This window comes from Chiloscyllium plagiosum, unplaced genomic scaffold (assembly GCF_037043375.1).
Source record: "Chiloscyllium plagiosum isolate Xiang-an unplaced genomic scaffold, Cpla_swu_hap1 HiC_scaffold_3, whole genome shotgun sequence".
Classification (NCBI taxonomy): Eukaryota; Metazoa; Chordata; class Chondrichthyes; order Orectolobiformes; family Hemiscylliidae; genus Chiloscyllium; species Chiloscyllium plagiosum.
Window position 1 is genome coordinate 109,757,895 of NW_028270141.1, and position 26,872 is coordinate 109,784,766.

The 26,872-nt window shown below is 38.7% G+C and overlaps 1 protein-coding gene across 2 annotated transcripts in view; it reads left to right on the plus strand.

The window, feature by feature from the left end:
• phip (PHIP subunit of CUL4-Ring ligase complex) overlaps window positions 1-25,627 on the plus strand; it is a 200,247-nt gene extending 174,620 nt beyond the window's left edge. Inside the window, exons 32-40 of one of the 2 annotated variants that reach the window (XM_087982461.1) lie at window positions 147-272; window positions 2,782-2,848; window positions 4,191-4,244; window positions 6,093-6,242; window positions 8,737-8,889; window positions 10,965-11,128; window positions 14,134-14,399; window positions 19,431-19,589; window positions 21,513-25,627. In XM_087982461.1, coding sequence (XP_087838587.1) covers window positions 147-272; window positions 2,782-2,848; window positions 4,191-4,244; window positions 6,093-6,242; window positions 8,737-8,889; window positions 10,965-11,128; window positions 14,134-14,399; window positions 19,431-19,589; window positions 21,513-22,174 — 1,801 coding nt within the window. In that variant the 3' untranslated portion in view covers window positions 22,175-25,627. The remainder of the gene's footprint in view (window positions 1-146; window positions 273-2,781; window positions 2,849-4,190; window positions 4,245-6,092; window positions 6,243-8,736; window positions 8,890-10,964; window positions 11,129-14,133; window positions 14,400-19,430; window positions 19,590-21,512) is intronic. The other variant, XM_087982466.1, reaches the window with a different exon arrangement.
• The last annotated feature ends 1,245 nt before the right edge of the window (window positions 25,628-26,872 follow it).

The window sequence follows — 26,872 nt, forward strand, 5'->3', positions numbered from 1 at the left end:
TGTTCTCATTTGGATGGATGTCATGCTGTTTATGCAGTGGTAGAATATGTATTCTGTCATATATTCTACCCATACATTGCTGGTATCATTCAGTAATTGTTGTGCGAGCTATATATGGTTAAGTAAAGTGAAGCTTTTTTTTTCAGACGCATGTCATCCTTGATGTGGGAGGTACGATATATTGAACACAATGCACGGACTTTCAATGAACCTGGAAGCCCTATAGTTAGATCGGCCAAATTAGTCATCGATATTCTCCTCCAGTTCATTAAGTAAGTTTTACTTTCTTTCAAACAGAATTAAGTTCTCCTTCCCTTTTATTCCATCAACGCTGTGATTCAAAACATGACTTTGATTCTCTTTGATGATATGAATTTCACATCCTAAGTAAGAAAATGTACTGAAGGTTTTTTTAAACAAAATTCAAGTATGGCTACTGGGTTTTGCTGCTGAATGGTGGTTCAAGTTCACATGTGATAAAGCTTCAAATAACAGTAATGAAACATGAACTTACCTTGTTCCAATCCATTTCCAAATAGGCTGGAGAGTTTTGGACCATGCATGGAATATGTCATATCACAGGTTATGCATGCACTGTCCAAGTTTTGTTTTACAGATGAAGGACCTAGCCGTTTAAAGGGAACTGTGCACCTATATGGTGAGAATGGCATGATATGACAGTATAAAAGAGAGCTTCTGCCACAGAGGTGAGAGACCACCTGGAGAGGAAGAGGCTGTTCTTAGTAGATTCCAGGCATTGAGGGTACAGAGAAGCCCTTGGAGCCCTCAGCTGAAGTGAAGAGTCAGGGTCGAGATTGAGGAAAAGCTGAGCAAGCATTTAGTGCAGCTGAGAGGCAGAAGCTGTGTCTTTGAGCTTGAATAGAACAGAACAGCAACTTATTGTCACATGTAATTTTACAAAAAAATACAGTGAAAAGTTTTAAAAGTCGTCATACTGCGGCATCTCAATTAATGACAGAAGCCTTAAATAAGAAGGAAGGCTAAGCCGAGACTATCATGCAAGGCCAGGCCGAGACTGCCCTGCCACACTGAGATGAGACTTTCATGCTGGGCTGCCGGAATATCTACAAGCCGCTAAAGAAGACTGCCAAGCCAGGACAAGACCGCCGTGCCAGGAGACTGCCACACTGAGGAACGGCCCTGCCAGGTGCCATGACAAGATTGCCATTCCAGCCCATTGACTGCCACCTCAGTGCTGGGCCTGCCGCTCGCCATTGAGGCATAGTAACCCTTTCATGCAATGGTGTTCTGCTCAGACTGGCTAAAGAGCTAAAATTGTGCCAATTAATCCATGCTGAAGCGTAATCTTGGGATGTTGGGAAATGCAGGCTTGAATGAACAGATTGAACCATCGCCACTGTAAAAAGTATTGTCCAAGTCAGAATGGCTTTTGGTGGATGTTCAGAGGTTGGATCTTTGGACATAAAGATATAAACATTTGAAATCCCTCAGGAGAATGACAGAGTCTTAACAAGACTTTTCTTGACTCTGTGATTACTGATGTCAGAGTGGGTTGCTGATAAATCTGTGGGATCTGTCTTGGTCACATCTGGCATTTAATGTACACATTATTCTGAATAGAATGCCTGTGAAGCAGTATTTCCTTGGTGTTAATTCAGCACGTTTGGGTATAAGATTGACATTGTAGATTGTTTACTTGTTCGACTTTGCATAACAAAATTTACTTTATTTTGATAAATATTTTCATTGTAATTATCAGGGTTCCGCATTATAATAAAATCTTGTGGGTCTGGTTTTCGGCGAGATCAGTTGGGTGGGTTTCTCTTTGGAGGGTCAGTGTGGACTTGTAGGGCTGAAGGGCCTGTTTCCATGCTGTAGAGATTCTATGAAGACCAACTTCATGCATGTTAATCCCTTCAAAAAAAAAGCTGACTGGAAGTTATCCAGTGTCAGTATTTTAGTAGAAAATTATATCTCCTTTTTGTACATCATTATATTAAAGTACAAATATTATATTAAATATTTTATTCTAATTCTAATAATTAAATACAAATATGATAAAACAAATCCAAGCTGTTAATTAAACTTGTACTCTTCAATAAAGTGATGTAGTGCTGTAATATTATTAGGGTACTTATGAAATCTTAAGGTTTATTTGGAAATTATACGTCATCATTGGTGCTATAAACAATTATAAACTGTCTATTCCTTGCTATTTATTATTCCCTTTCTTGTGGTAACTATGAACTGCTGGTAGTTCTTTGGTTGATGGAAAGATCTTGTGAACATATCCTGAGTTCAACCATTTATATTCATTTAATTTTGCTACAGGTGGTAGCATTCTCTGCTCTTGAGTTCAAAAAAGTCTCTCTCCAGTTAACGAGTTTTTCAGCTCAGCGAGCAAGCCTACATCCAGGCCCTCTTTCTCCAGTACTTTAACCCAAAAAGCAAGTGTCATATTGTCAGAGGTGCTTCTTCCAGGTGACATGTCTGGTGATTCAGATGGTTGTAAAAGAGTCAATGATCTTATTTTGAGAGACAGCTGGAGACTTACCACTGGTGCCCTAGCCAATATTATTCCCTCAAAAGACATTTCCAAAAATAAGCATATTCTCTTGTCACTACCATGTTGCTGTTTTTGGCAGCTTACTGTGCGCGAATTGGCTTGTACATTTTGTACATCACAATAGTGACTACACTTCAAAAAGTATTTCATTAGCTGTAAATTGCATTGGGATATCTGGAATTCATGAAAAGTGCGACATTGTCTTTTGTACATTTTTCTTTTTATTGTTGCAGAGACCAGAATTCTACTGACATCCTTCCATTCTACAATAACTTGAAGAAGAAAATGATGTCAGATGAGGTAAAATAAGATTGAGAAATTGAACAGAGAGTGATGTTACAAGGCTAAAATGTGGCAAAGTAGATTCTTTAATTATGTCTAAAAATTTAAGTTCAACAGTTGCGTAGTGCATTAGACACCGGATTGCTACTATGTCCATTCAGGCTAGGGGTGCTTAGCTGATCTCATCAAGGGCAGTAATTGGGATGTATAATTGACCTCAGCATCTCTGGTTCCACAGGAGAAAACAAATTTGTCAGCATTCCTGTTTATGGTTGCTGTCCAGTTGCTTTCTTCTATGTAGTGCCAATGTTTGACTTTTATGCAAGGATAAGACCAGAGTTGATATGTGAGGAGCACATAAACGAATGGGCAATTGAATTCTGGAACACTTGGCAGTGCTAATGGAACTGAAGAGATGACCTTCTAATCTCTGTTGTATTATTGTTGCAGATGTTACATGCCAAGATATTGAATGCATTATTAGAATTCCATTTAATGGACATATTTTAATTGGGGCATTGGGAACAGATTGGGAAGTGGGAGAGGTTTGTAAAATTAAATAAGAAGGTTGTGTGTGGAGTGCCCAGCATTGTAGTATTCTCTTAGTGTGTCTGGTGGAGAATGCCCAGACAAGATCGAGCCCAGTGTTAGTTAAACTCAAAGGCCTTTAACATCTGCAGAGATAAATATGGATTATTGATGAGACTGATCAATTTGCTGTGAATTCCTTTGAATTGTATCATATGTACAGACATTAATTAGGAGCAGAGATTGGCCATTTGGCCCTTCAAGCCTCCATCCCCTATTGAATAGAGGAGTTATATTTTGTTACTTTGCGGTCTGTTCGAACATTAGCGGAACCTGTTTTTTAACAAATTCATTCATGGGATGTGGGCAGTCTCTAGCTGGGCCAACGTTTATTGCCCATTCTAATTGCCCAGAGGGCGGCAGTTAAGAGTCAACCATATTGCTGTGGTTGTGGAGTCACATGTAGGCCAGACCATAATCAACAATGGATTCATGGTCATCATTAGACTCTTAACTCCAGATTCTTTTCATTGAATTCAAATTCCACCATTTGGTGTGGTGAGATTTGAACCCAGATACCCAGAACATTAGCTGGGTTTCTGGATTAATAGTCTCGTGATAATACCACTAGGCCATTGTCTCCCCACAAATTAATTTTGGAAAACCAAAACATCTTCTACCCCAACACCTGCTCTTTTAAAACTCCAGGCTGAAGTCAATCAGCATATGGGAACTTGTCACATTGTAGCATTTAATAATATCCAGATTGTATCATTAGTACGTTCTTTCTAATTGTAATGTTTGTGTTACATTGTTCTGTTCTGGTTATAAGGATGATGAGGCAGAGAACTCTGATGTTCCAGGAACCTCCACCAGGAATAAGAAGGTAATCTGATCTTAGTCCTGTGTATCAGAAGCTGCAGCATGTATGCATGTAAGCCTGCGTCAGCTGGTGTAATGCATTTAATTTACTTTTAGTTCCTTTTTGGGATGGAGAAAAAAAAATGAGCATTAACTATAAAATACTTGAACAAAATGTCAAAATATTGCTTTTTAAAGAAGTAGTCAATCTGCTAATTGAGAAACTAGCCTGTATTTTAGCTGTGATGCATTTTAAACTGTCATTTCCTTCAGTGAAGTAAACATCCTTTATTTATCTCCAAATTTCTTGCATTCATTATTTTTCAGCGTGGTACAATATGGGTCATGTATGAAAGTAGGCTTTCTTTGAAATTACAGGACATTCATGCTCCAACATGTTATCCATGGAGTACCTGAACATGAGTTCATGCCTGTAATGTTAATATCTGTACCTAGTTATGCTATCTGGAGTAGATGTTTCATGGAAGATAGATAGCTTTCCACAGGGACAGATAATGTCTCTGAAAGAGGATGAACATATGTACAAAAGCAAATTACTGCTGGAAATCTAAAATACATGCTGGAAATAATCAGCAACTCGAACAGCATCTGTGGAGAGGAGTTACTATTTCAGATCTCAAGGAGGTTTAATGAAAGGTGACAGATCTGAAAAGTTGGACCGGATGGTACTGGTGATCTAAAGGGGAAAAAGCAGACAGTGGGCATCAAAACAAAAAAGCAGCATCCTCACCAGTGGCCCACTTGCCACTGGTTTAATTCATGAGTGGGGATGGGGTGGAGGGGCCGAATGTGAGATCTGGTGTGCAGTCTGCCTGATCAATGCCATTTAAAGGCCTCATCTTGCCACCTTTCAGATTTGATGGGAGGCAATGTACAGCCTGTGAAGTTAGAACCTGTAGGTAGGCTGTGTCAGTGAAAGGTAGGGACATGCCCTCTTCCTGGTTCTTCCGTGTCACTCGAAGGCCCCTGTCCTGCACAGTTTTCCCTCCCATCATCCACTATCCACCAGCATCTCATCTGTGTTGCCAGAGTCTGCCAGCCCAGACCCAGCATGAGGTCACACTAAAGTGGAGGTCAAGTACATCACTGCCTGACTATTTGATTTTGATAATAGGTACTGTTCCTGGTGGCACTGCCAGTACAGTCTTTTATAAGGATAGATTGAGGAGTATGGGACTGTTCTCCTTGGAGAAAAAATAGCTGAGAGGCGATTTGACAGAGGTTTACAAAATCATGAGTGGGTTCGGGAGAGTAGATCAGGAGAAGCTGTTCCAGTTCATAAAAGGAACAAGATTGAGAGTGCATAGATTGAAAGTGATGTGCAAGAGAAGCATGGGTGATGTGAGGAAAAAGTGTTTTCAGCTAGCAAGTAGTTAGGATATGGAAATATGGTGGAGGCAGGTTTCATTCAGTCATTTAGAGTATTGATGGTTATTTGGATAGAAATTAGGTGAAGGGAACTGGGGAAAAGACAGGAGATTGCCAGTAGGGAGTAGAATTGTGCAGCGTGATGTGGCATCCTCCTGCAATGTAACAATTCTGTGATTCTCTGACTGCAGAACTGCAGGCCTCTGATTGGATGGCAGCTCTGTGAAGTGGGACCTCCGTCTGGGGAGGAGCGAATGTTGCCTCTTGGCAATTGACTCAAGATTTAAAGAGGGGTGAAGCTGGAGTGCAAGGAGCCTGAGCTCAGCATGTAATCCAGCCTGCTAATTCTGTTTTACTCTGCATCAATGCTACCTGACCTGCTGAGAATTTCCTGTATTTTATTTCATCTTATTTTGCCTCGACAAATATCTTGCATTTGTTGTGAGGGCATAAACTTTTAATTCTTGTATTTTGGGGAGTCCAGGAATACCAGCCAAGGAGGACGCAGCGTAATCGTGTCCAGTCACATGATATTAATGCCTGGAAGGTGCGCTGTAGAGAACTGCTGCATCTAATCTTTCAGTGCGAAGATTCGGAGCCTTTCCGTCGGCCGGTGGATTTATTCCAGTATCCCGTACGTAAATACTTGCTGTAACATAGTTACTTATGTGCTGTTTACATTATTGAATGTTTTTTAAAGTAACTGAGGCATATTAAAAGTGTTTTGATAATGAATACAAAGGGAAGTTTTGGTCACAGCAAGGTGCTTCGTAATTCTGGGAGTGCAGACTTTAGAAATAGTTGAAGGGACCTTGTCCCTGTTTTGCTATATAGCATTTTTAATACTTTGCTTTTGTACTTCATCTAACTCCTGTTGAAATAAGACATATACCAGATTTTTATACATTACTATCTCCTTCCCCAACAGGGAGCTCTCCCTTCCATAACATGCACATGTCACCCTTTATATGGCCTGAGTTTTAAAAGTTGACATATCTTTGGAGTTTCCAGTGCTGTTTGGAAAGTGCTAGGTTTGGTTGGGGGCAGGGCTATTCAGATTCAGAACTTAGCTAACTTGCAGGAAGATTCAGATCTGGGAACTGCACAATTTATTGTCCTATAGTGACCAGTTGTTTGTCTCCTGCACTCCTCCATCCATTTGGGTCCCCACCCACTGCCTGAAGAATTCACTGCCTGAATAATCAATGCACAATGGTAACAGTGTGTACCATCTACAAGATGCACACAAGAAGTCACCACATGTTCTTCAGGGAGTATCCCCCAAGTTACTGAGATCTACCATCTGGAAGAACAAGAGCAGCAGTCAATTGCACTACATGGAAATTCCCCTCCAAAACACAGAACAGATTGCTTTTGGAATATAGTTACTATTGCTTCATTGTCATAGAAACCATGGGAGAAGCTCATCACATCCATTTGATGTCACTTGGCAAAATCCTGGGCTTCGCTACCTATTTATGATTGAAAAGATTAGATCATCTCCTGAAGGGCAATTAGGGATGAACAATAAATGCTGGTCTTGCTAGCAACACTATAGCTCATGATTGATTGAAAGGAGAAATCAAAAGGCTCATGGCAAATTTTAATTGTTTTTGAGAAACAGAAATTTGCAGGATTGTGAATAATTAGGCAGGTATAGTCAGGGTTGCATATTTCAAAATATTGCATGAACTGCTAAACGGCAGACATTAAATCAAACTCTGTTTACTGAAAACAATTTAAATCAAAAATCCAGTTGAGACTCCAGTATTGATCTGTGTTGAAACTGTATCATTATTTGTACATTGTTCAGTATTTTAAACCATTTTTCAGGGGCATTTGGTTCCTGTCCACCCCAAAACTTTGCAAGTTAGCAAACCTTCCAACCCAAAAGGTCTAGCTGATGAAATATAGCATTAACTCACCATCTTTGACCAGTTGTGAGAGAAAATTTTGTGCAACCATATATGGAAGTTTTGCAAGTGTGGAAAGTAACCTCACCTATGCATGGTAGTTCTTGTGGTTTGTTGGCTGAGGTTTTATGTCCCGATTCGGCGATGCCGGTGTTGGACTGGGGTGTACAAAGTTAAAAATCACACAGCACCAGGTTATAGTCCAACAGGTTTAATTGGAAGCACACTAGCTTCCGGAGCGACGCTCCTTCATCAGGTGGTAGTCAGGTTTTATGTAGTTGGGAAAAATCTATCCTGGAGTAAATTCACTGTGACCAAGTGACAGGATCTGACCAAGGAATTCAGACAAGTTGGTATCAAATTGCAAAGACCATGCAATAGAATTTTCATCACTGAAAGGAAAAGATAAAATAAATTACTGTCCCACCCGAAACATTAATCCATCTTTTTGGACATTAATTTATCTGTTGCCTACGACCCTTGCTATTTTTGTTTCTGATTTCCAGTGTTTTGTACTTTTTTCTTAACCGCCTTTTGAAAAGAAGTCACTGCCGTATGCAGTGAGGTTTACTGGATACCTTGCATTAAGAGTGTAAAAGCGAAATACGTCCAAAGTTGGAATTTCGAAACAAAAACAAGTGCTGGAAGTACTCAGTAATCTGACACCATCTGTGTACAGAAATAGTTTTAATGCTTCAGGTTGTTTGAAAGGTCATCTCAACCTGGAAACATCACCTTTTTCTCTCCACAGCTGCTGCCTGACCTGCTGAGTATTTTCTGCAATTTCTATGTCCATTTATTTCATACATTTTTTTACACATGTTCATAGTTACCATTGTGAGGCATGGACTAACAACTGAAAGCACATTTGGGGATTCTGCTCATCAGCTGCTGTAACCTTAGTAGAAACTTAGTGTAATTGACAGCAAAGAAAGAGACCATTCAGCACGGTGAGTCCGTGCCAGCCCTCTGTTAAGCAGTCCAGTCAGTATGCATTTCCCCTTCAGGACAGCTGTAACCCTGCAAGTTTATTTCCATCAAGTGCCTGTGCAGTTTCGTTTATGTTTCTGTAAATCAGTTTGAAAATAGGTGAGGAAATTAATCGGAAGCAAGGGAAATAATCATCTTGGTCCATTGGATCACTTTCACATTCTTCACCTTTACCTTCATTTCTCATATTAGCAATCTTATTTTTGTAAACACCTTTTCTTTCAGGATTATAGAGATATCATAGATACACCGATGGATTTTGGAACAGTTCAGGAGACACTGGAAGCTGGAAATTATGAGACGCCATTGGAATTGCGTAAGGATGTGCGCCTTATTTTTAGCAATTCCAAGTCTTACACTCCCAGCAAAAAATCAAGGGTAAGCTAACAGTTGAAATGTCACATTGGCAAACCTAAATGATAAAAAAAAGTCAGTTTGTCAATACTTAAGAAATTAGTGTGTGCTGTCCATTGTTGGCCTTTTAGTAATGAATAAAATACAAAATTACATTTACTTTTGAGGACATTGCTACACCCAAAGTCCAAATATTTCTGTTTCTGTTCTTTATAAACCAACAAAAATATAATGGTGTTAAAATACTCGCTCATTCTCTCCCATTCTCTCTCTCTGTCTCTGTCTTTTCAACACCCCCACAATCTCACCCTTTCTCTGGATATATATCTTGCTTATTGATGTGGGCAAAAGGCAAAGAATTAAAAGTAAAACGATAAGTTCTTTGAGGTCCAGAAAAGTAGCCAAATGACTTCCACCGATTCCTTTGGATCTAGTGGAATGAGCATTACAACTCACTTACCCACCCTGACTGTTGCAAAACTTCTTGAGACAAAATAAGTTGCCATTCTCAGTAGGAATGTGCACATTACTACATAGGAACTCTTGGAAATTGTCTTTTTGTTGGTCCTTTAACTGTTAAATGTAAAGTTTCCATAGTCTTGTGGGCTGCTTGCTCATTTGAGAGACAACTGATGGTGAGTTTAACCTGAGGGTCACCACATCTCAGGTGAGGGGCAAGATTGAGAAGATGGGAACTTCACGATGATCTCAGCTGATGTGGGAATTGAACCCATGCTGTTGGCATCACTGTGCATCACATACCAGCCATCCAGTCAGCTGAACTAACTGGCTCTCATACCTTGAATTGTAAAGCAATGCTGATTGACCTGATATTTTAAGGTGTAACGTCAGGTCACAGGTTGTATTTGCACTGAAGTGGAAAGAACAACATGCGTTTAGATTGTAATTTAATGACATGAAGTTTTGCCAAATATTTCTCAGCCAAGGCAGTACATTTTAATTTTTAGAATGCAATCTTGTTATAATGTAAGCAAGCAGAATGATCATATTATGTGCTGCAATATTCAAAATAAATGAAATAATTGACTTCATAATCTGTGACATATGATTAAGTCTTAAATATTGGATAGTGCACTGGGAGAATTTGCTGTACTTTGAATAGTGCAAAAAAAATCTGTTTATGAAGGAGTTGTAGAATTCAGCAGAGTTACACAAATTGATGATAATGTGATGTGACTAGAGCTGGCTAGTACATGCCTCTGCTGAGTGTGTTTCCAGGTGGTTAGTACACCAAGTTCCTGTTCGTACCCAAACTCAACACCATGAAGGCTGGGTGCTGAAATTGACAAACTGCTGACAATATGTAAATAAGTAATTAAAGGTTGAGAATGTTGAAGATCTTAGATGAGATGTAAATGAGGTTAACAAGTGGTTAATCCTGGGTGGTATTGTACTACTTGAGTGTTTTTGGTGCTGTACTGATTATCCTGCCCATGCGGTAAATCTGTCAGCAAAGGGCAGAAATTGACTTATTTGTATTTAAAGCAGAAAGAAGGAAAGGGGGTGCATTTGGCTAAATCAGGGACATTCCTGAGAAGATTGTACCCCTATACACAGCTATTATACAGAACCCATCCCCTAAACTCCCATTTAGCCCCCCTCCTCTCTCTCTTTGAGATGTTAAAGGCCCTTTGATTGCCTCACTCTGGAATTAATCAGACCTCCTATGTGAGGCTACGTGCAGTCCCAACAATGCCAATTACAGAGCTCCGGGATTGCAGGATTTGGCTCCAGGGATGGGATGACTTCATTGTGAGGGGCAGAAGTCCCACCATCTATCAATGTAGCCTACCCATAGCATGTTATTACTGTGGGGCAAGCCTCTCCCAGACCTGTCAGCTGACCATTGATTCTTCTTCTGGATGGGGCGATATATTCAACAGAGCGAGAATTGTCACCCCTTGTTTGAGAAGCATTGTTGTCATGCAGCAGTGTAATTAATAAATCCCTGAAGTAATGTAATGGACTGGCACGAATTGTTGAGCTTATTACGAGAAAATTGCTTGTTCATTAGACAATGAAATGGGCGTGCATATTACATTAATTCAGTCTTGTAATTAAGTGTTTATTCTCACCAGATCTATAGCATGAGTTTACGGTTATCAGCATTATTTGAAGAACACATGAGCTCCATTATTTCTGATTACAAAGCAGCAGTTCGATTCTATTCAAGAAAGAAGGCTTCCAGCCAAAGGCGGAAACGAAGGAGAAGTAGCTCTCCCTCAAGCAGTGCAGCATCAAGGTATGTTCATATGGGAAAGTTAAAGAACGGCTCATAAATTACAGTAGCAATCTCTTGCATGCATTATCCATGCTGTATTAGGGACATTGTACATGAAAGTAGTTTTGCTTTGAGGATACAGATCAGATATTAGTTTGTTTTCTTCTGGACACAAACTGTACCTTAAAACCAAAATTTTATCCTCGAGGACACTTCGAACAAAAGCATGTGTCCACAAATTGATGATCTGTTAACCTTTTCTAACCCTATTCTAGTGTCAAATGTATTAACAAATTGTTCTTGCTAATGCATATTACAGAAAATTTAATGAAACTTTTAAAGTATTTAAATCAGTTTCATGATTTGGGGAAGATTTTCTTAATGCTGTCCTAGTTAATCAAAGATGGCAATTTAAAGTTCTGTGGAATGGAAAAAAAAAAGCATTCTGTATGACATAAAAATATTTACCAAAAACTCATTGTAAGATTTTGTTTTACCATTCCCGGGATGTGGCTATCACTGGCTGGGCCAGCCTTTATTGCACATTCCCAATTACCTTTTAATAAAGTGGTGGTGAGCTGCCTTCTTAAACCGTTGCAATCACTGGGGTGTCAGAACACCAACAGTGCTAGGAAGAGAGTTCCAGGATTTTGACCCGAAATATAGCAAGGGGATGAAAATACAGTTCCAAATGAGAATGGTGAGTGACTTGAAGGTAGTGATGTTCCCATGTATCTGCTACCTTTGCCCTTCTCAGCGTTACAGTTTGTGGGTTTGGAAGGTGCTGTCGAAGGAACCTTGGTGAATTGTTGCAGTCCATCTTGTAGGTGGTACACATTACTGCCAGTATGTATTGGTGACAAAGGGAGAGAATGTTGAAGATCTTAGATGAGATGTAAATGAGGTTAATAAGTGGTTAATCCTGGGTGGTGTTGTACTACTTGAGTGTTTTTGGTGCTGTACTGATTGAAGGAGATGGAAAGTGTTCCATCAGACTCTTGGCTTATGCCTTGTAGAAAGTGAAAAGGCTTTGAGAAGTCAGGGGGTGAGTTAATCTAAGCAAGACTCCTAAACTTTGACTTATTTTTGTTGCTACAACATTTACAAGATTAGTCTAGTTCATTTTATAGTCAGTGGTAAAACACCTATGATTCTAATAGAGTGGGAAATAGTGTTGCTCGTGAATATCAAGGGGAGATAGCTAGATTCTGTCTTGTTGGTCATTTCCAGGCCTGTGTGAATGTTACTGTGCACTTTGCAGCCTAAAACTGAATGGTGACAGGGGCTGTTGCAAATTGATAAGTTCTAAAACCAGAACACACACAGTTGTGAAAAAAATTGTTCATCTTCCTCACGTCTGAATTTATTTTAATAGAGCTTCAGCAGGAATACAGAAAAGGTTTCTTTAAACGTGTTACTAAAGGAATTGAATTTCCTGAGGGTCAGTAACCAGAAGACACAGATTTTAAGATTAATTGGCAAAAGAACTAGAGATGAGGATCATTTATTTTAGGGCGTTGCATAATGTGGAATGTATAACCTGAAAAGATGGAGAGAGGCAAATTACATATTGACTTTCATTGGTTACATGAGACTAAGAATTTGAGGGCTTTGGGAAATGAACAAAGATGAGAAAATAAATTGGATAGTTCTTTTGCAGAAGCACGATGGTTGAATGTGCCATAAGATCCTGTGATTCTGTTGGTAGGTGCATTGTTTGGAGTTGTAACGCAACATATTCATTTGTCATTTTGTCATTTACATAAACGATTTGGATGCGAGCATAAGAGGTACAGTTAGTAAGTTTGCAGATGACACCAAAATTGGAGGTGTAGTGGACAGTGAAGAGGGTTACCTCAGATTACAACAGGGTCTTGACCAGATGGGCCAATAGGCTGAGAAGTGGCTGATGGAGTTTAATTCAGATAAATGTGAGGTGCTGCATTTTGGGAAAGCAAATCTTAGCAGGACTTGTACACTTAATGGGAAGGTCCTAGGGTGTGTTGCTGAACAAAGACACCTTGGAGTGCAGGTTCATAGCTCCTTGAAAGTGGAGTTGCAGGTAGATAGGATAGTGAAGAAGGCGTTTGGTATGCTTTCCTTTATCGGTCAGAGTATTGAGTACAGGAGTTGAGAGGTCATGTTGCAGCTGTACAGGACATTGGTTAGGCCACTATTGGAATATTGCATGCAATTCTGATCTCCTTCCTATCGGAAAGATGTTGTGAAACTTCAAAGATTTATAAAGATGTTGCCAAGGTTGGAGGATTTGAGCTATAGGAAGGGGCTGAACAGGCTGGGGCTGTTTTCCCTGGGTCGTCTGAGACTGAGGGGTGACCTTATAGAGGTTTATAAAATTATGAGGGGCGTGGATAGGATAAATAGGCAAAGTCTTTTCCCTGGTGTCAGGGAGTCCAGAACTAGAGGACATAGGTTTAAGGTGAGAGGGGAAAGATATAAAAGCGACCTAAGGGGAAACTTTATCACACAGAAAGTGGTACTTGTATGGAATGAGCTGCCAGAGGAAGTGGTGGAGGCTGGTACAATTTCAACATTTAAGTGGCATTGGATGGGTATATGAATAGGAAGGGTTTGGAGGGATATGGGCCGGGTGCTGGCAGGTGGGGCTAGATTGGGTTGGGATATCTGGTCGACATGGACGGGCTGGACCCTGGTCTGTTTCCATGCTGTACATCTCCATGACTCTATATTCATTCTGGTGATTTTGAATCATCAAAGATTGACAAACAAGGAGCACTTCCTAAATATAAAGACACAGTTTAGGAATAATTACTCTTGAGAGTTAGCATTTGATCATTCTTTGATTCATTGTTCTCAAACAAACAATGATGCGAATTTGAATTAGTTGCTGCCTGTCTTTTATTTAGCTGATGGTCATAACAAGAGTTAAGAGGGTAAGATGGTTTTAATTGCCTCTTCTCTTGAGTAATTTTGAAAAAGAAGAAGATGTCAAAGAAAATGTGAAGTTTATGGATAAATGCTGACCATCTGTGTTTTAATTGCAGCCCTGAAAGAAAACGAAGGTTTTTAAAACCCCAAGCCAAGATAGAGGAGTCAATTTCTTCACCCTTATCTACGCCTGTCAGATCAACAAGTATGAAAGCATCTGTTGTTCAGGCCAATGGCAAGGCAAGTGAATCTGCTACTATTGTCCGGACCAGAAGAACAAGGCTACGACTGGGGATTACCACTGAGGCAGAAGCATCATCTTCATTGGCAGCAGTGGCAGCTGTTTCAAAGTCTTCTGTTGCAGCATCTCTAGGATCTTCAAGTAAGAGATGGATTTTGTTGTTTGTGCTTATTTTGAGGCTGATAGTAGAATTTCCAATGCCAGCAGCTTGCTAAATCAAATCTGAAAAGCTATTGAAATATAGGTTAATGGTTAAATGGATTGTTGCTATCGGTAGCAGCTGCACTCACTCTTAATTCCCAGGTTTCCCACAATATAATGACCAGATAATAGTGGGAAAACAGAGCGGCAGAGTGGCTCAGTCGTTAGCCCTGCTGCCTCAGAGCGCTATGGATCCGGGGTGGATTCACCTTGGGCAACCATCTGTGCAGTTTGCAAATTCTCCCCATAACTGCATAGATTTCCTCCAGGTGCTCTTGTTTCCTCCCACAATCCAAAGATGTGCAGGTTAGGTGGATTGGCTATGCTAAATTGTCCATAGTGTTCGGAGGTATGTGGGATAGATAGATTAGCCATGGGAAATGCAGGTTGACAGGGATAGTATAGGGAGAGTGGGTCTGGGTGGGGTGCTCTTCTGAGGGTCAGTGTGGACTTGATGGTCTGAATAGTATACTTCCACACTGTAGGGATTCAATGATTCTATAATAAGAGCAGGTGTAACTTGAGAAAGAAATAACATTTAAACAAAATACGAAAATTCTTCTCTGCATCTGATGTTAGAACAGTGTAATTTATTTTACTTTATGAACACTGAAGGAATTTTATGGATTTTTTTAATAGGATGAGAGATTAGTGGATGGGTTCATTGCCCTTTGTAGTCAAATTCTCAATATTTTCTTCTGGAATATATAGCTATGTTTTGAGCACTTAGCTTTGTGAGGGCAGCTAATAATTGACAAACATTTTATTTGCAGATATTTTTGTCACATCTCCATTTTTTTTGTTATTACAATTTCAGCTAAACTGGAAGGTACTTCAGTGCTCACATCATTTTCACGCCTTAGCACACACTCAGTAGCTTTATCATCATATTCTCCCCAGCCACTTACTCAGACTGAACCGGATTGTTGCAACCATGGCAACACCCAAGCAGAACTTCTGTCCTCATACCTTCTTTTATAGAAGGGATTCACCTTCAGAAAATCTGAAGCTCTAATGGACTTCATGGAAACTGAGACTCAGTTGCTCCAGTCCACTTCTGGATGCTGTACTGTTGAAACAATTTGTAAATTTGAGCCCATGTGCACACATCTGTTGTCCTGCATAAGTGCTGCTTGCCTATTACCACTGTCCTCAATGACATAACTTAATTTTAGTACATCAGATATAAGATTTGAAATCTTGTTTATCACCTCTACGTACCCACCTCTCCCACTCCTCCAGGCTGCACAACATAGGAATCAAAAAGTGTGGCACTGGAAAAGCACAGCAGGTCAGGCAGCATCTGAGGAGCAGGAGAGTCGAAGTTTCGGGCATAAGCCCTTCATCAGGAATGTGGGTGGGAAGAAGGGGACTGAGAGATAAATGGGGGGCTGGGGGGGATTGGTATGTTGGAAGGTGCTAGGTATTTGCCGGTAGGGGAGGGTGATAGGTTAGAGCAGAGGGTTGAGTGGGTAGGTGGAAGGAAAGTGGACAGGTAGGACAGTTGAAGCTACCTTCTTCCCTGCTACCCACCACCCCCCATCCCCAGCCTCCTATTTATCTCTCAGCCCCTTCTCCCTTCCCACTTTCATGATGAAGGGCTTATGCCTAAAACGCCAACTCTCTTACCCTTCAGATGCTGCCTGACCTGTTGTGCTTTGTCAGCGCCACACTTTTCGAATTTGGTCTCCAGCATCGCCAGTCCTCACTTTCTGCTAGTCATTGCAGCATAGGAACAGAAGTAGGCCACTCAGCCCAGTTTGCCTTTGACATTACTCATCCATCTGCAGACTTTTTGGTGTCTTCCCCACACGCACCACAAGTCTGCTCTCTCTGTCTCAAGCGGTGGATGGGCAACCATGCTTTATCTTTCATGGACAATTCTTTTGAATCATGTCCCTGAATCATTTCGATCCTCCACCTCCTTGATACTGCTCATTTATGAAATTGTAGCATACGGTAGCAGCAGTGTCACAGGAATAATAATCCCCCAGAGGCCCAGACTCATTCCTCAGAGATTGAAATTCAGATTCCATTCTGACATCTGCTGGATTAAATTCAATTATTGAAAATGAATTTTTAAAATGAGCATGAATAATGGTGAATGTGAAATTGCCCAGGTTGGAGGATCTGAGTTACAGGGAGAGGCTGAACAGGCTGGGGTTGTTTTCCCTGGAGCATCAGAGGCTGAGGGGTGACCTTATAGAGGTTTACAAAATTATGAGGGGCATGGATAGGATAAATAGACAAAGTCTTTTCCCTGGGGTTGGGGAGTCCAGAACTAGAGGGCATAGGTTTAGGGTGAGAGGGGAAAGATATAAAAGAGACCTAAGGGGCAACTTTTTCACGCAGAGGGTGGTACATGTATGGAATGAACTGCCAGAGGATGTGGTGGAGGCTGGTACAATTGCAACATTTAAGAGGCATTTGGATGGGTTTATGAATAGGAAGGGTTTGGTGGGATATGGGCCGGGTGCTGGCAGGTGGGACTAGATTGGGTTGGGATATCTGGTCGACATGGACCAAAGGGTCTGTTTCCATGCTGTACATCTCTATGACTCGAAGTCATATTGTACTTCACTTCTCCAGAAGAGTCTCACTGCAATGAGATATGAACTGCTTTTCTCTCCACAGAAGCTGCCAGACCTTCTGAGTTTCTCCAACACTTTGTTTTCATCTTCTTTCTGTTATTATTGATAGCACCCGCTGCTGAGCGGGAATTGAAATTGCTTGACTCCAATTTGAACTCCAGTGTCCATGTGATTGTCTGGCTTTTGAATCCTTTGTTATGAGAAGACAAATTTGACTTATTTTTAAGGAATTGAACACTCTTGTCATTTGATTGATTGGACCCAGATTAAGTATTTTATTTATCAGGAACTAATTAATAATTTATTACTATGTAATAGTTGCTATGACTACTTAGTGCTATCTAGTGCAAATTGTGGGGAAGTAAGTGCCTTATAAGAAATATTAAATGCAATTACTCTATTAGGAAAAGGGAAAATATAGTGGGGTAAATTGTTGAGCTACCAAAAACAAATGAAGGATTAAAATACATGATTAATCCATACCTGTTTGACGTAATGCAGGCAGCACGCAACTTTATGCTGCATGGTCATTTGAAGTTTTTCTTTTTGCAGCCAGTGATGTATCTGCTGTTTTAAGGCTGCAAGCATCAGTCGGAAACTCACTATCATCCTTAAAGCGCTTCTTAAATCTAGCCAACACTAGTTGAAGCTAGACTGCACCTCCTAAGGATGGAAGTGCATTGTAGTTGGAACATGTGCTGCCATGTCAAAAGCAAATCTTACCCAGGTCACAATGAAAAAGTATAACGTGGAAGACTGTGTTTAAAGGTTTTGAGTACAGTATAACTCCTCTTTTGCTCTGACAGTGTCAGACCTGCTGACTTTCTTCAGCATCCTCTGTGCCGGTATCAGATTTCCAGCATCCACAGTATTTTTCTATGATTGGTTTGATGTGACGACTCAAATGCAGTTGGTATAGCGGACAGCTGCAGAGTGAAAGCATCATGACTGTTACCAGGATACCTAACCTTTGTGATCTGCTTGATTCTCTGCCTACGGTCAGGTACCAGATAGACATTGAGAGAGTGGAATCCTTTTCACTTCTGGGATAGGGCAGTGTTGGCAGGTGGTACCCAAAAAACAAATGTGTATGCAGTCACTGGCATGGGGAAAGCTGGAATTTTCCAATTTCTTATCTTTGAAAGAAGAGGATGAATGTAGTTAGTTCTCTTCAGTCGAAAGATTTAGTGACCTCCCTTTCACAAAAGCAGATGACAAGATGTTGCAAATATCTCCCACCCCAGCCTGGAAGGAGACAGGTGCATAATATAGCTAGTTACCTGCTCAACAAATGGCAATATAATGTTTTTAACGTAATGTTTCTGGTTCTTGGCTACACTAATTCTACTGACCTGTGGGGGAGACTAGGATTCTACTGTATCTGCACCAGCTCCCTTAAGTCTTAATAAAAATGACTGACCAAATGTAGGTGTACCTATTGTTTTCATGCAATAAGCTTTCTTGCGTTCTATTAGTGCCTCTCTACTAAGGTATAAGCTATATCATGAATCACCAGATAGGCCCAAAACAAAGTAAAGTCAAAGAGGATTTGTGACACAAATTATGTGAACTAGCCATACATAGTAGGGCAGTGCCACAAGGTACCAGATGTGGTCTACTTGGAACATGCCATGTACAATTCTTGTTCTAATGTAGTTTTGGCTGCAGCAGGTGTCACATTTAATTGAGGATATTGCAATTGAAGCTCAGGCATTTCTCACATTCTTCTTCACTGTAGTTTAGGCAGGGAACTGCTTCCTGAACGCACTGAGGAAACGATCTACTGCTGTAAATCTTTCTTCTGCATCTTGTTGTCCCACGGTCAGCTTGCTGTCTGTGGCTATTGTCATTCTCCAAATAATGCTGCATTCGAAGGGCACTGCTTACTGATATGCAATTTGGAAGTGAGTGGTTTGTGTCGAAGCCTTGAAGTTAGCAAAGCTTCTTCAGCATCTGCTATGTCTCTCACTGTTGGTTTTTGATGCTTAGGATAACTGTAGCAAGAGCCAAATGTTTGTCAAACTGTAGCAACAGTTAGCACACAACCGGCAAACAATCTGAAATTAAGTTTTGATTTCCTTAAATAGTGCTGAAGGTTGGGTGACCCTCTTGTTGCTGAATGTGTACTTCATTTTGCTAATTTAAGAAAAAGAAATAGCTACAGTGCTGAGCTCAATGTATCAGTGCTTTTGTTAAATTAGCTGCATGCTCTGCATCAGTGTATGAAAACCCTCACCAATATGGCATCTAGCACAATTTGCACATCTATTGTAGACATTTTGGAACTCTAAGGAAATTTGAAGTGCACAACACTAGGCAGCAACAAGCCAGATTTCCCACCCATTACATATTTAAAATCTTTTTCTAATATTTGTTTTAGCAGATTATAATGCTAAGCCATCGAAAGCTCAGAGCAACATCTGTTATCCTAAACTATCTGAATCAAAACACAGTACCCAGACTTCTTTGACAGATGAGGAACCTGAGAAAAGGAAGTTTACACGTAGAAATAAATCAACACCATACAAACAACCAAAAGGCAAGTATCCTTAAACAGTCAAATGTCTAATTGATTATTTTGATGGATGTATCTTAGTAGCAGCAATCTGATTATGTGTAGACCTGTTTGCATCTTTATTCAGTACGAATGTAGCATTACCAACTTTTTTAGAAGTGTAGGAAAGGGAGTTTTATATTAAAGTCTGCAAAGAAAATGTTATTGTGTTAATATATTTTGCTAACTTCATAAATATAATTGAGAAGATTTTTATTTCCAGTAAAATTATCAAACTGCTGCATAAGAAGAGGATGTGGTGGCATGCTAGTAATGTCATTGGACCAGTAAACCAGAAGCCCAGTCTAATGCGATGGGTACCTGGGTTCAAATCCCAGTAGGATAGCTGGTGGAATTTCATTTTAATCATTAAATCTGGAATATAAGATAGTTGAAATGTTAATGACCATGGCAGCTAATTGATTGAATTCATCTGGTTTAGTCATGCCCTTCAGGGTGGGAAATTTGCCATCCTCATCAGGTCTGGCATACATGTGACTCCAGACCCGTATGGTTGACTAAACAGCTGTCTGGAAGAGCCTAGCAAGTTACTCAGTGCAAGGGACCATTCAGGATGGCAACCAATATTTGCCTTACTAGCGACACCCTACATTTCTATCAAAGAATAAAGGGAGAGAAAAATGCTTATAACTTCCCCAGAAATAGTGGTGAGAGGACATTTTCCCATTAGGTTTGCAGTGTCAATACCAGAGAACAGCCTGTCGCAAGTTCACATGTTTACAATATTGCTAACTGAGAACTATTCCTGTCAGATTTCCAATGCTTCTAATGCATAGCAACCAGATGACATCTTGCTGTTGTGATCACAGTGTTGCTAATGCATGCCAACAGGAACAAATCTATAGCTATGTTTGTAACTTTGCAGACACAATAAACAGAAGAAGTTGTTCCTTTAGATCATAAACTAATTGTGTTCTGTATATCAATTGTTTACTAAACTTTGCTTTGCTGATTCCCTTTGCAGTAACACATTAGATTTACATAGGGCCTTTAATGAAAAACAAAATTCCGCAAACTTCATAACAGAATTAGGTAGAGTAATACAAGATTTTAAATTAGTAATGTAGAAGACTTTATGTTGGAATTTTCGGAGGTTAGAGCAAAAGCTACTGTAAGCTATGCTTTGACTGAATAAACAGAGAAAAGGTAGGCGAAACAAATGGTCAGGTAAAGAAATCAAAAATTTGCAAGTGTCACTATAACTCTAGAGCAATATAGGAGAATTTGAAGATTATGGTAAGGATTTTAAATTTAATAGGTTATAAAATATGGAACTTGTGTAAGTCAGTAACTAAAGAGGTGATCGGGGTTTGTGTAGAATTTGACATAAGTGGCTAAGTTTTTGTAAAGTTTTATTTTATGACAGTAGGAGTTTGGAAGCCAACAAGAACAATATTAAACTTCTGAATCTGTTGTCACTTATATTGTGCCTATAGTATTCACATTGTACCAATTCACAATGGAGTTAGATAGAGGAATAGCTTTAATCTGTGGAGGGAGAGATTAGCAATAGTGACTAACAACTTTCAGAAAAATGTATTTTGAATAAGTTTCTAAATGATGGGGACAGAAACACAGTGGTTAAAGGCTTGAGGGTAAGAGTTGCCATGTTAGAATCCCATTTGTTTCATAGTTTCAATTAAATTGAATAATTAATGAAAGATAATAAATTTAAGAGAAAGTATTCAGTTGTGCCTAAATATGAAAGAATCGACAAACCTATACTTTTGACCCAAACCTAACTTGTATGTGACTAAGTAAAAACGTTGTCTTAAAATCTAAGTATATCAAATTCAATAGACTTATTCAGTATATGTTGTTAACATTCCCTATTCCCTTCATATACGTGTGTTTTCTCAGCATATTTATTTTCCTTCTAATATACAGGTGACATCAAAGCTGAATCTTCAACACAGAAGACCCCACAAATAAATGGACACAGTGTGTGCATCTCTGAATCTGTGGTCAAGAGAGGCCCTGGTAGGAAACCGCAGGAGGTAAAAAGTCTTAAAGGACCTGGTAAGAAAAGAGGTAGGAAAAGTAAAAAAGAGCTACTTGATATTGAACAACAAAATGCAATGAAGAAAGCAGAAGTTAAAAAAGACATATCCAATGAGAATGGTGAAGAAGCTACCTCAGAAAGCAGCTTTAGTTCAGAGACCCACACAAAAAGAAAATCTTTGCAGAAGAAACCAAGAGGCAGGAAACCCAAAGGAAAGAGTCTAAAAGCTAAATCCAAATTGATAGCTGCTGCTAAACGGAAAATGCAGACAAGAAGCAACAGTAGGAAGCATGAGGAGCCTTTGGAGCCCATTGAGCCCATAGAGCCAGTGGAAGATGATGAAAGGACTGAAGAAGCTGTGGGCTGTAAATCAGTCATGAAAACAAGGAATCAAGGTAGACGGACAACATGCTACAATGAGGAAGACTCAGAAGAGGAGCAAAGGCAGCTACTGTTTGAAGATTCCTCTTTAACTTTTGGAACATCCAGTCGGGGCAGGCTGCGGAAACTGACTGAAAAAGCAAAGGCTAACCTGATTGGTTGGTAAACAACTATAGCGTTTTGTCTAATCAATGAAGTTTCTTGTTTTAACAAGAACGTGTAAGGGAATATTGCACTTGAGGTCACTGCATTGTCACTTGCAGATTGATGAAAGACATGATTTGAGATTTTTTCAGAAGGCACAATAAGCAAGGGCTGCATTGTTTAAAAATCATTTAATCTCTTGATTAATATTCACTTGTTTACTATCTGTTACATTATAATCCAGAAATTGTTGATATTTTGCTAGCACTAATTCATGTAGAATTTTGACAGTACGAAGTACATTTTCACCTACTTCCATCTTCTATTTTCTGAAGAACAGCAGATTTTGGTTTTGCTTTGGAATTGAAGGCAAACTTGAGGGTGGGCTCAGTTGGTATTTACCATTTCTTAAAAAGTGACAATTATTGACAATTAGTTGGCATTAAACTGGACAAATTTCTCAATTTGAAAAATGCCTTTTAAATGTTTCATTTCTTTTAATTTATGTTCAGAGATATTTTAGGTATTCCATGCTGTTTTTAAACTTGTATCACCAAGAATTTATAAAAGTAATCTAAAATAATAAATTCAAAATGTGAGTCATGTTTCAGCACCCCTGAAAACACATTTAATATTTCAGTTAAGGATTTGCAGCTCTCAAACCTCTTCATTGATGGTCATTAAGTTCAGAAATTTATGGTGGTCAATATTTTTAAAATTCTTTAATTGTTCCGTCAATTCCTTTCTGTTGAGATAGAATCATATAAGTAGCATTATTTACTTTCTTTACAAAATTTAACATATATATGCTGTCCTGGCTCACATCTTTTAAGGAAAAGGTTAAATTGGCGTTGTTTATCATTGATTGGTTTGCACATCAGCAAATATATCACATTCTTCAATAAGCATATTTAAGTTGAAATCCTAAATGCCAACCAAGGATGATAAGATTTAACTTTCACTTTTACTTTGAATCCCAAAGCACCTGCCATTAAATTTTTCTGATTGCAGGTCTTACTTTTACAGTTTTTAATGTTTCATACACTCATTTACAACCAGCAAATTTTTGCAAATGCTTGCACTACCAATTATGTATAATTGACTATAATACAATTAAGCAGGTATGATTTATTTTTATCACAAAAAATACATTTCGATAGTTACTTTGTCATGTATTTTGGATTGTACTTGCCGTCCCCACTTCACCTCCAGAAGCTAACAATCAGTTCTTGCTTATTTGTCAGCCATAATGTACTGCAGAGAATCTACAGATGACTTCAAGTGCATTGGGCACCTGCAATTCAAGCTTTCCAAAGAATTGCACAAATACCCTGTCATTTTCCCACTATTATGAAGCAATTAGAAGCTGCTTCTCCCATTTGTTGAATGTAGAGACAAACAAAAAAGACTGCATTGCACTGGAACTAAGTGGTTGTCTCTTGCTTGTCTTACACAATCAGGAAAAAAATGTTGCCGAAGAAGAAAAGGAGTCTGATTTTAGTTATGTTTTTCACTTACGTACACACACACACACACACACACACACACACACACACACCCATACAAAAAAAAATTGTATATTGTAAGTAGAAAAATATTTTAAGATATAGTACAGGGATGGGGTTGAGATGTGCCATCTATTCAAATGGCTTTATAGCACACTCACATATAAACGCTTTATAAAGGGTTTATGAAAACATGCCCAGCTCCTTTATTAACTGGGAAAACTTATGAGATTTTAGAATTACCAAGCATGTGAATTGTGCTGAAATTTCCAGACTACTTAAGTTTGTGAGAATTTCCCCCACCCTTTCAATGATACAGGATTTCATGGGAACTTACTTGGCACTGGTACGCAATTAATAAACGTCATGGTTTAAAAGATCCCATTGTATATGAATATTAGCTCAATTATGCTTACTAGGGAGAAACATCCATTCCATGCAGTAATCTGTTCTGGAGCTTGCACCCTATTTTCTGATTTTAAAGGAAAGTTGTTTTTTTTTGTAATCAGTAACTAAGTGGTCAAATTACTTTTTATTGGATGCTTGCAAATAGTACATTACTACACAGTGTCGTTTTTGTGCACTTTCTGCCTATGTCTGTTATGCTACATTGAGTCAGTATCTTCCCTCAAAAGGAATAGCATTTGGTGATTGTGCCTTGAATATATTTTTTTTCTATTTTCTTGTTAATGGTTAGGGCTGGGACAAAGATTATTACACTCCAGAGGTTTTCTATCTTTTGACACAACCTACTTATATGTAAATAACAAACAAAACTGTGTTTTTAAAGGTGAGAGCACAGAAATCACTTTTGAAAGTGATGAAATGCCATGCACTGCATGCAGTAAATGTATACATGATTGCTGATCATTTTTCTTCCAAACTGCCAAATGTAAACAGTACATTCTGAAGCAGAATATTTCTTTGAGACTCTTCAGAATTTTGTCCCAGTTCTGATTTCACCTTGGCAAAGTAAGGGTGATGTCTGATTTGACTGTAATCGTCTCACTGAAGTGAGCTTGATTTCTTTTGCTGTTCATTTTTCTGAAGTAATGTGATAGTTTTTATTTCTTGGTTTACCATTTTTATTTGATTGGATTTTTAAAACAATTAGTTGTTTTTTATACAAGCATCACCCTCTTACCCGTTATTTTTGTATGAACTGTTGTTAAGAAAACATTTTTGCAATTCATCATTTACAAATAATGCAGATATGTAGAGGAGCATCATACTCATCAAGATACCAGTGTGTTATATCCAGTCAAGTTGGAAACTGTAGCTATGATATGTACTCGTGCATCATTCTGGCTTTTGTTTAAGTATTTGCCTCTGTTAAAAAAAAATCAATAGCCAGTGAACCAAGAAATAATTGTCATTTTCTGTACAAGTTTAATGTGACCTTGTTTTCATTCCTACTGGTCCTTAACAGTAATGTGCCCACAAACTAAATTAAGGTGTCTCTTTCCCTTTTGTAATTCTTTGTCAAACATGATGTAAATAAATAATGGATTCTTGTGAGTGGGTTTTGAGGCCATATCCTATTTCAGGGATTCTGATAAGAATTAAATCTGAACTGTTCATGAATGTCATCAGAACCCCTAGATTAGGTTAACATTTGAATTCACTCACTGATATGTTTGTCCTATAATGTATACTGTGTTTGGAATTTAACTTGTGTTATTGCTGTTTTGTGAAAATTTGTGGGATTCTAACGGTCTTAAGAGCATTTTGGAACATCAGTGCGTAACCAAAATGGTACTTATTTTGAGAAATATTTATTCCCTTGAGACACCATTATTGTGGGTTTATTAAAAATAATTTGCAGTGGGATACAGGGAAACTCCATACACCGTATATATTATATATATTTCCTTTATACTGTTCATATCTGCAGAACAGCGTTTTGCCATTTCCCTTAGGATCCTTATTCTGATCCTATTTTTAAAATAAAACTTAATTCAAGAAAATTATTTCATGAGAATTTGATCTTTGTCTTTATTAAGTTTTGAACATTCATGATTTATTTGTACATGAACATGCAACTAAGCTATCTTAGTTATATTGTCTTCTTTCGGCCTTGGCGGGACAGAAAGGAGTAAAAGATTTAAGTTTATTAACATGTTAGTTTACATGTTAATTGCTCACATTAATAAAGAAAATGAGGAAAATATATGTATATATTCCGCAAAATACCTATTTTCAAGAAAAATGTAAAGTGTTGATTTTGCTTAAGGTGAAATTCCTTTCTTTTTACAATTATGATATTATTTAGAAATCTATTCTAAAATTTAGCCCCTATGCTAATGGGCCACAATAATTTGTCAAAAGTGTACAACTTGCATGCTAGATTTAATGGCTAATGGGCAGTATTTGTAACTTAAACTAAACCTTTCTTTTCTCCCTCCTCTCCCCCACCACCACTTGACTTTAATGGAGAGTCTGAAACATTCTCCATTGTATAGTATAATGTCATGTACACCCTTGGTTAACTTTTCCTCAAAATACAAATCTGAGTTAAATTATAGAAGTACAGTTATGATTGTACTTTTTTATATTTCACATACTTGAATTTTATAGGTTAGTTTATACAGCTTAAGAATACAAACTTGTTGAAAACAGATCACAGATCAGCCATGATCTCATTTCTTGGTGGAATAGGCTTGAGGGCTGAATGACTTCCTCCTACTCCTATGTTCCTATTTGTCAACATTTTATTTTTGATACTATTAACTAAGATAACAATTAAAACTAATTTCTCCTTAACACTTACTTGTCTTTTCAATGTTTTGTGACACCTGTTTTAATGACGTGATTCTCCTATAATTTTAAACCATCTGATCATAAATTTATACCCCAAGTTTTGTAATTTTTTGTAATCTTGACCCAAGATAAACCATAATGTGTGATGGTGTAGGAGTGCTCCTGCTAGCACCTGACTGAAGCTACAGTCACTGTTTGACATGACGTTGACTTTCTCCAGATGATGTCATCATTCTCCATCCCTACCTAAGTCACCTGTACATCTTTAATGGCTTGCATTAATGACATTCTTGAGAGTGGTTGTAGACAAATAAACAGCTTTTTTGGGGGACCTGCTGAGGGACATCCACTACCAGCTCTTGTGCCAATACATTTGAGGGCTGGGATTGCATACTGTCTGCTCATTTATGGCTCATGAATTGCTAGTTCATGTTTGACAGTGCAAAAATGAGTAA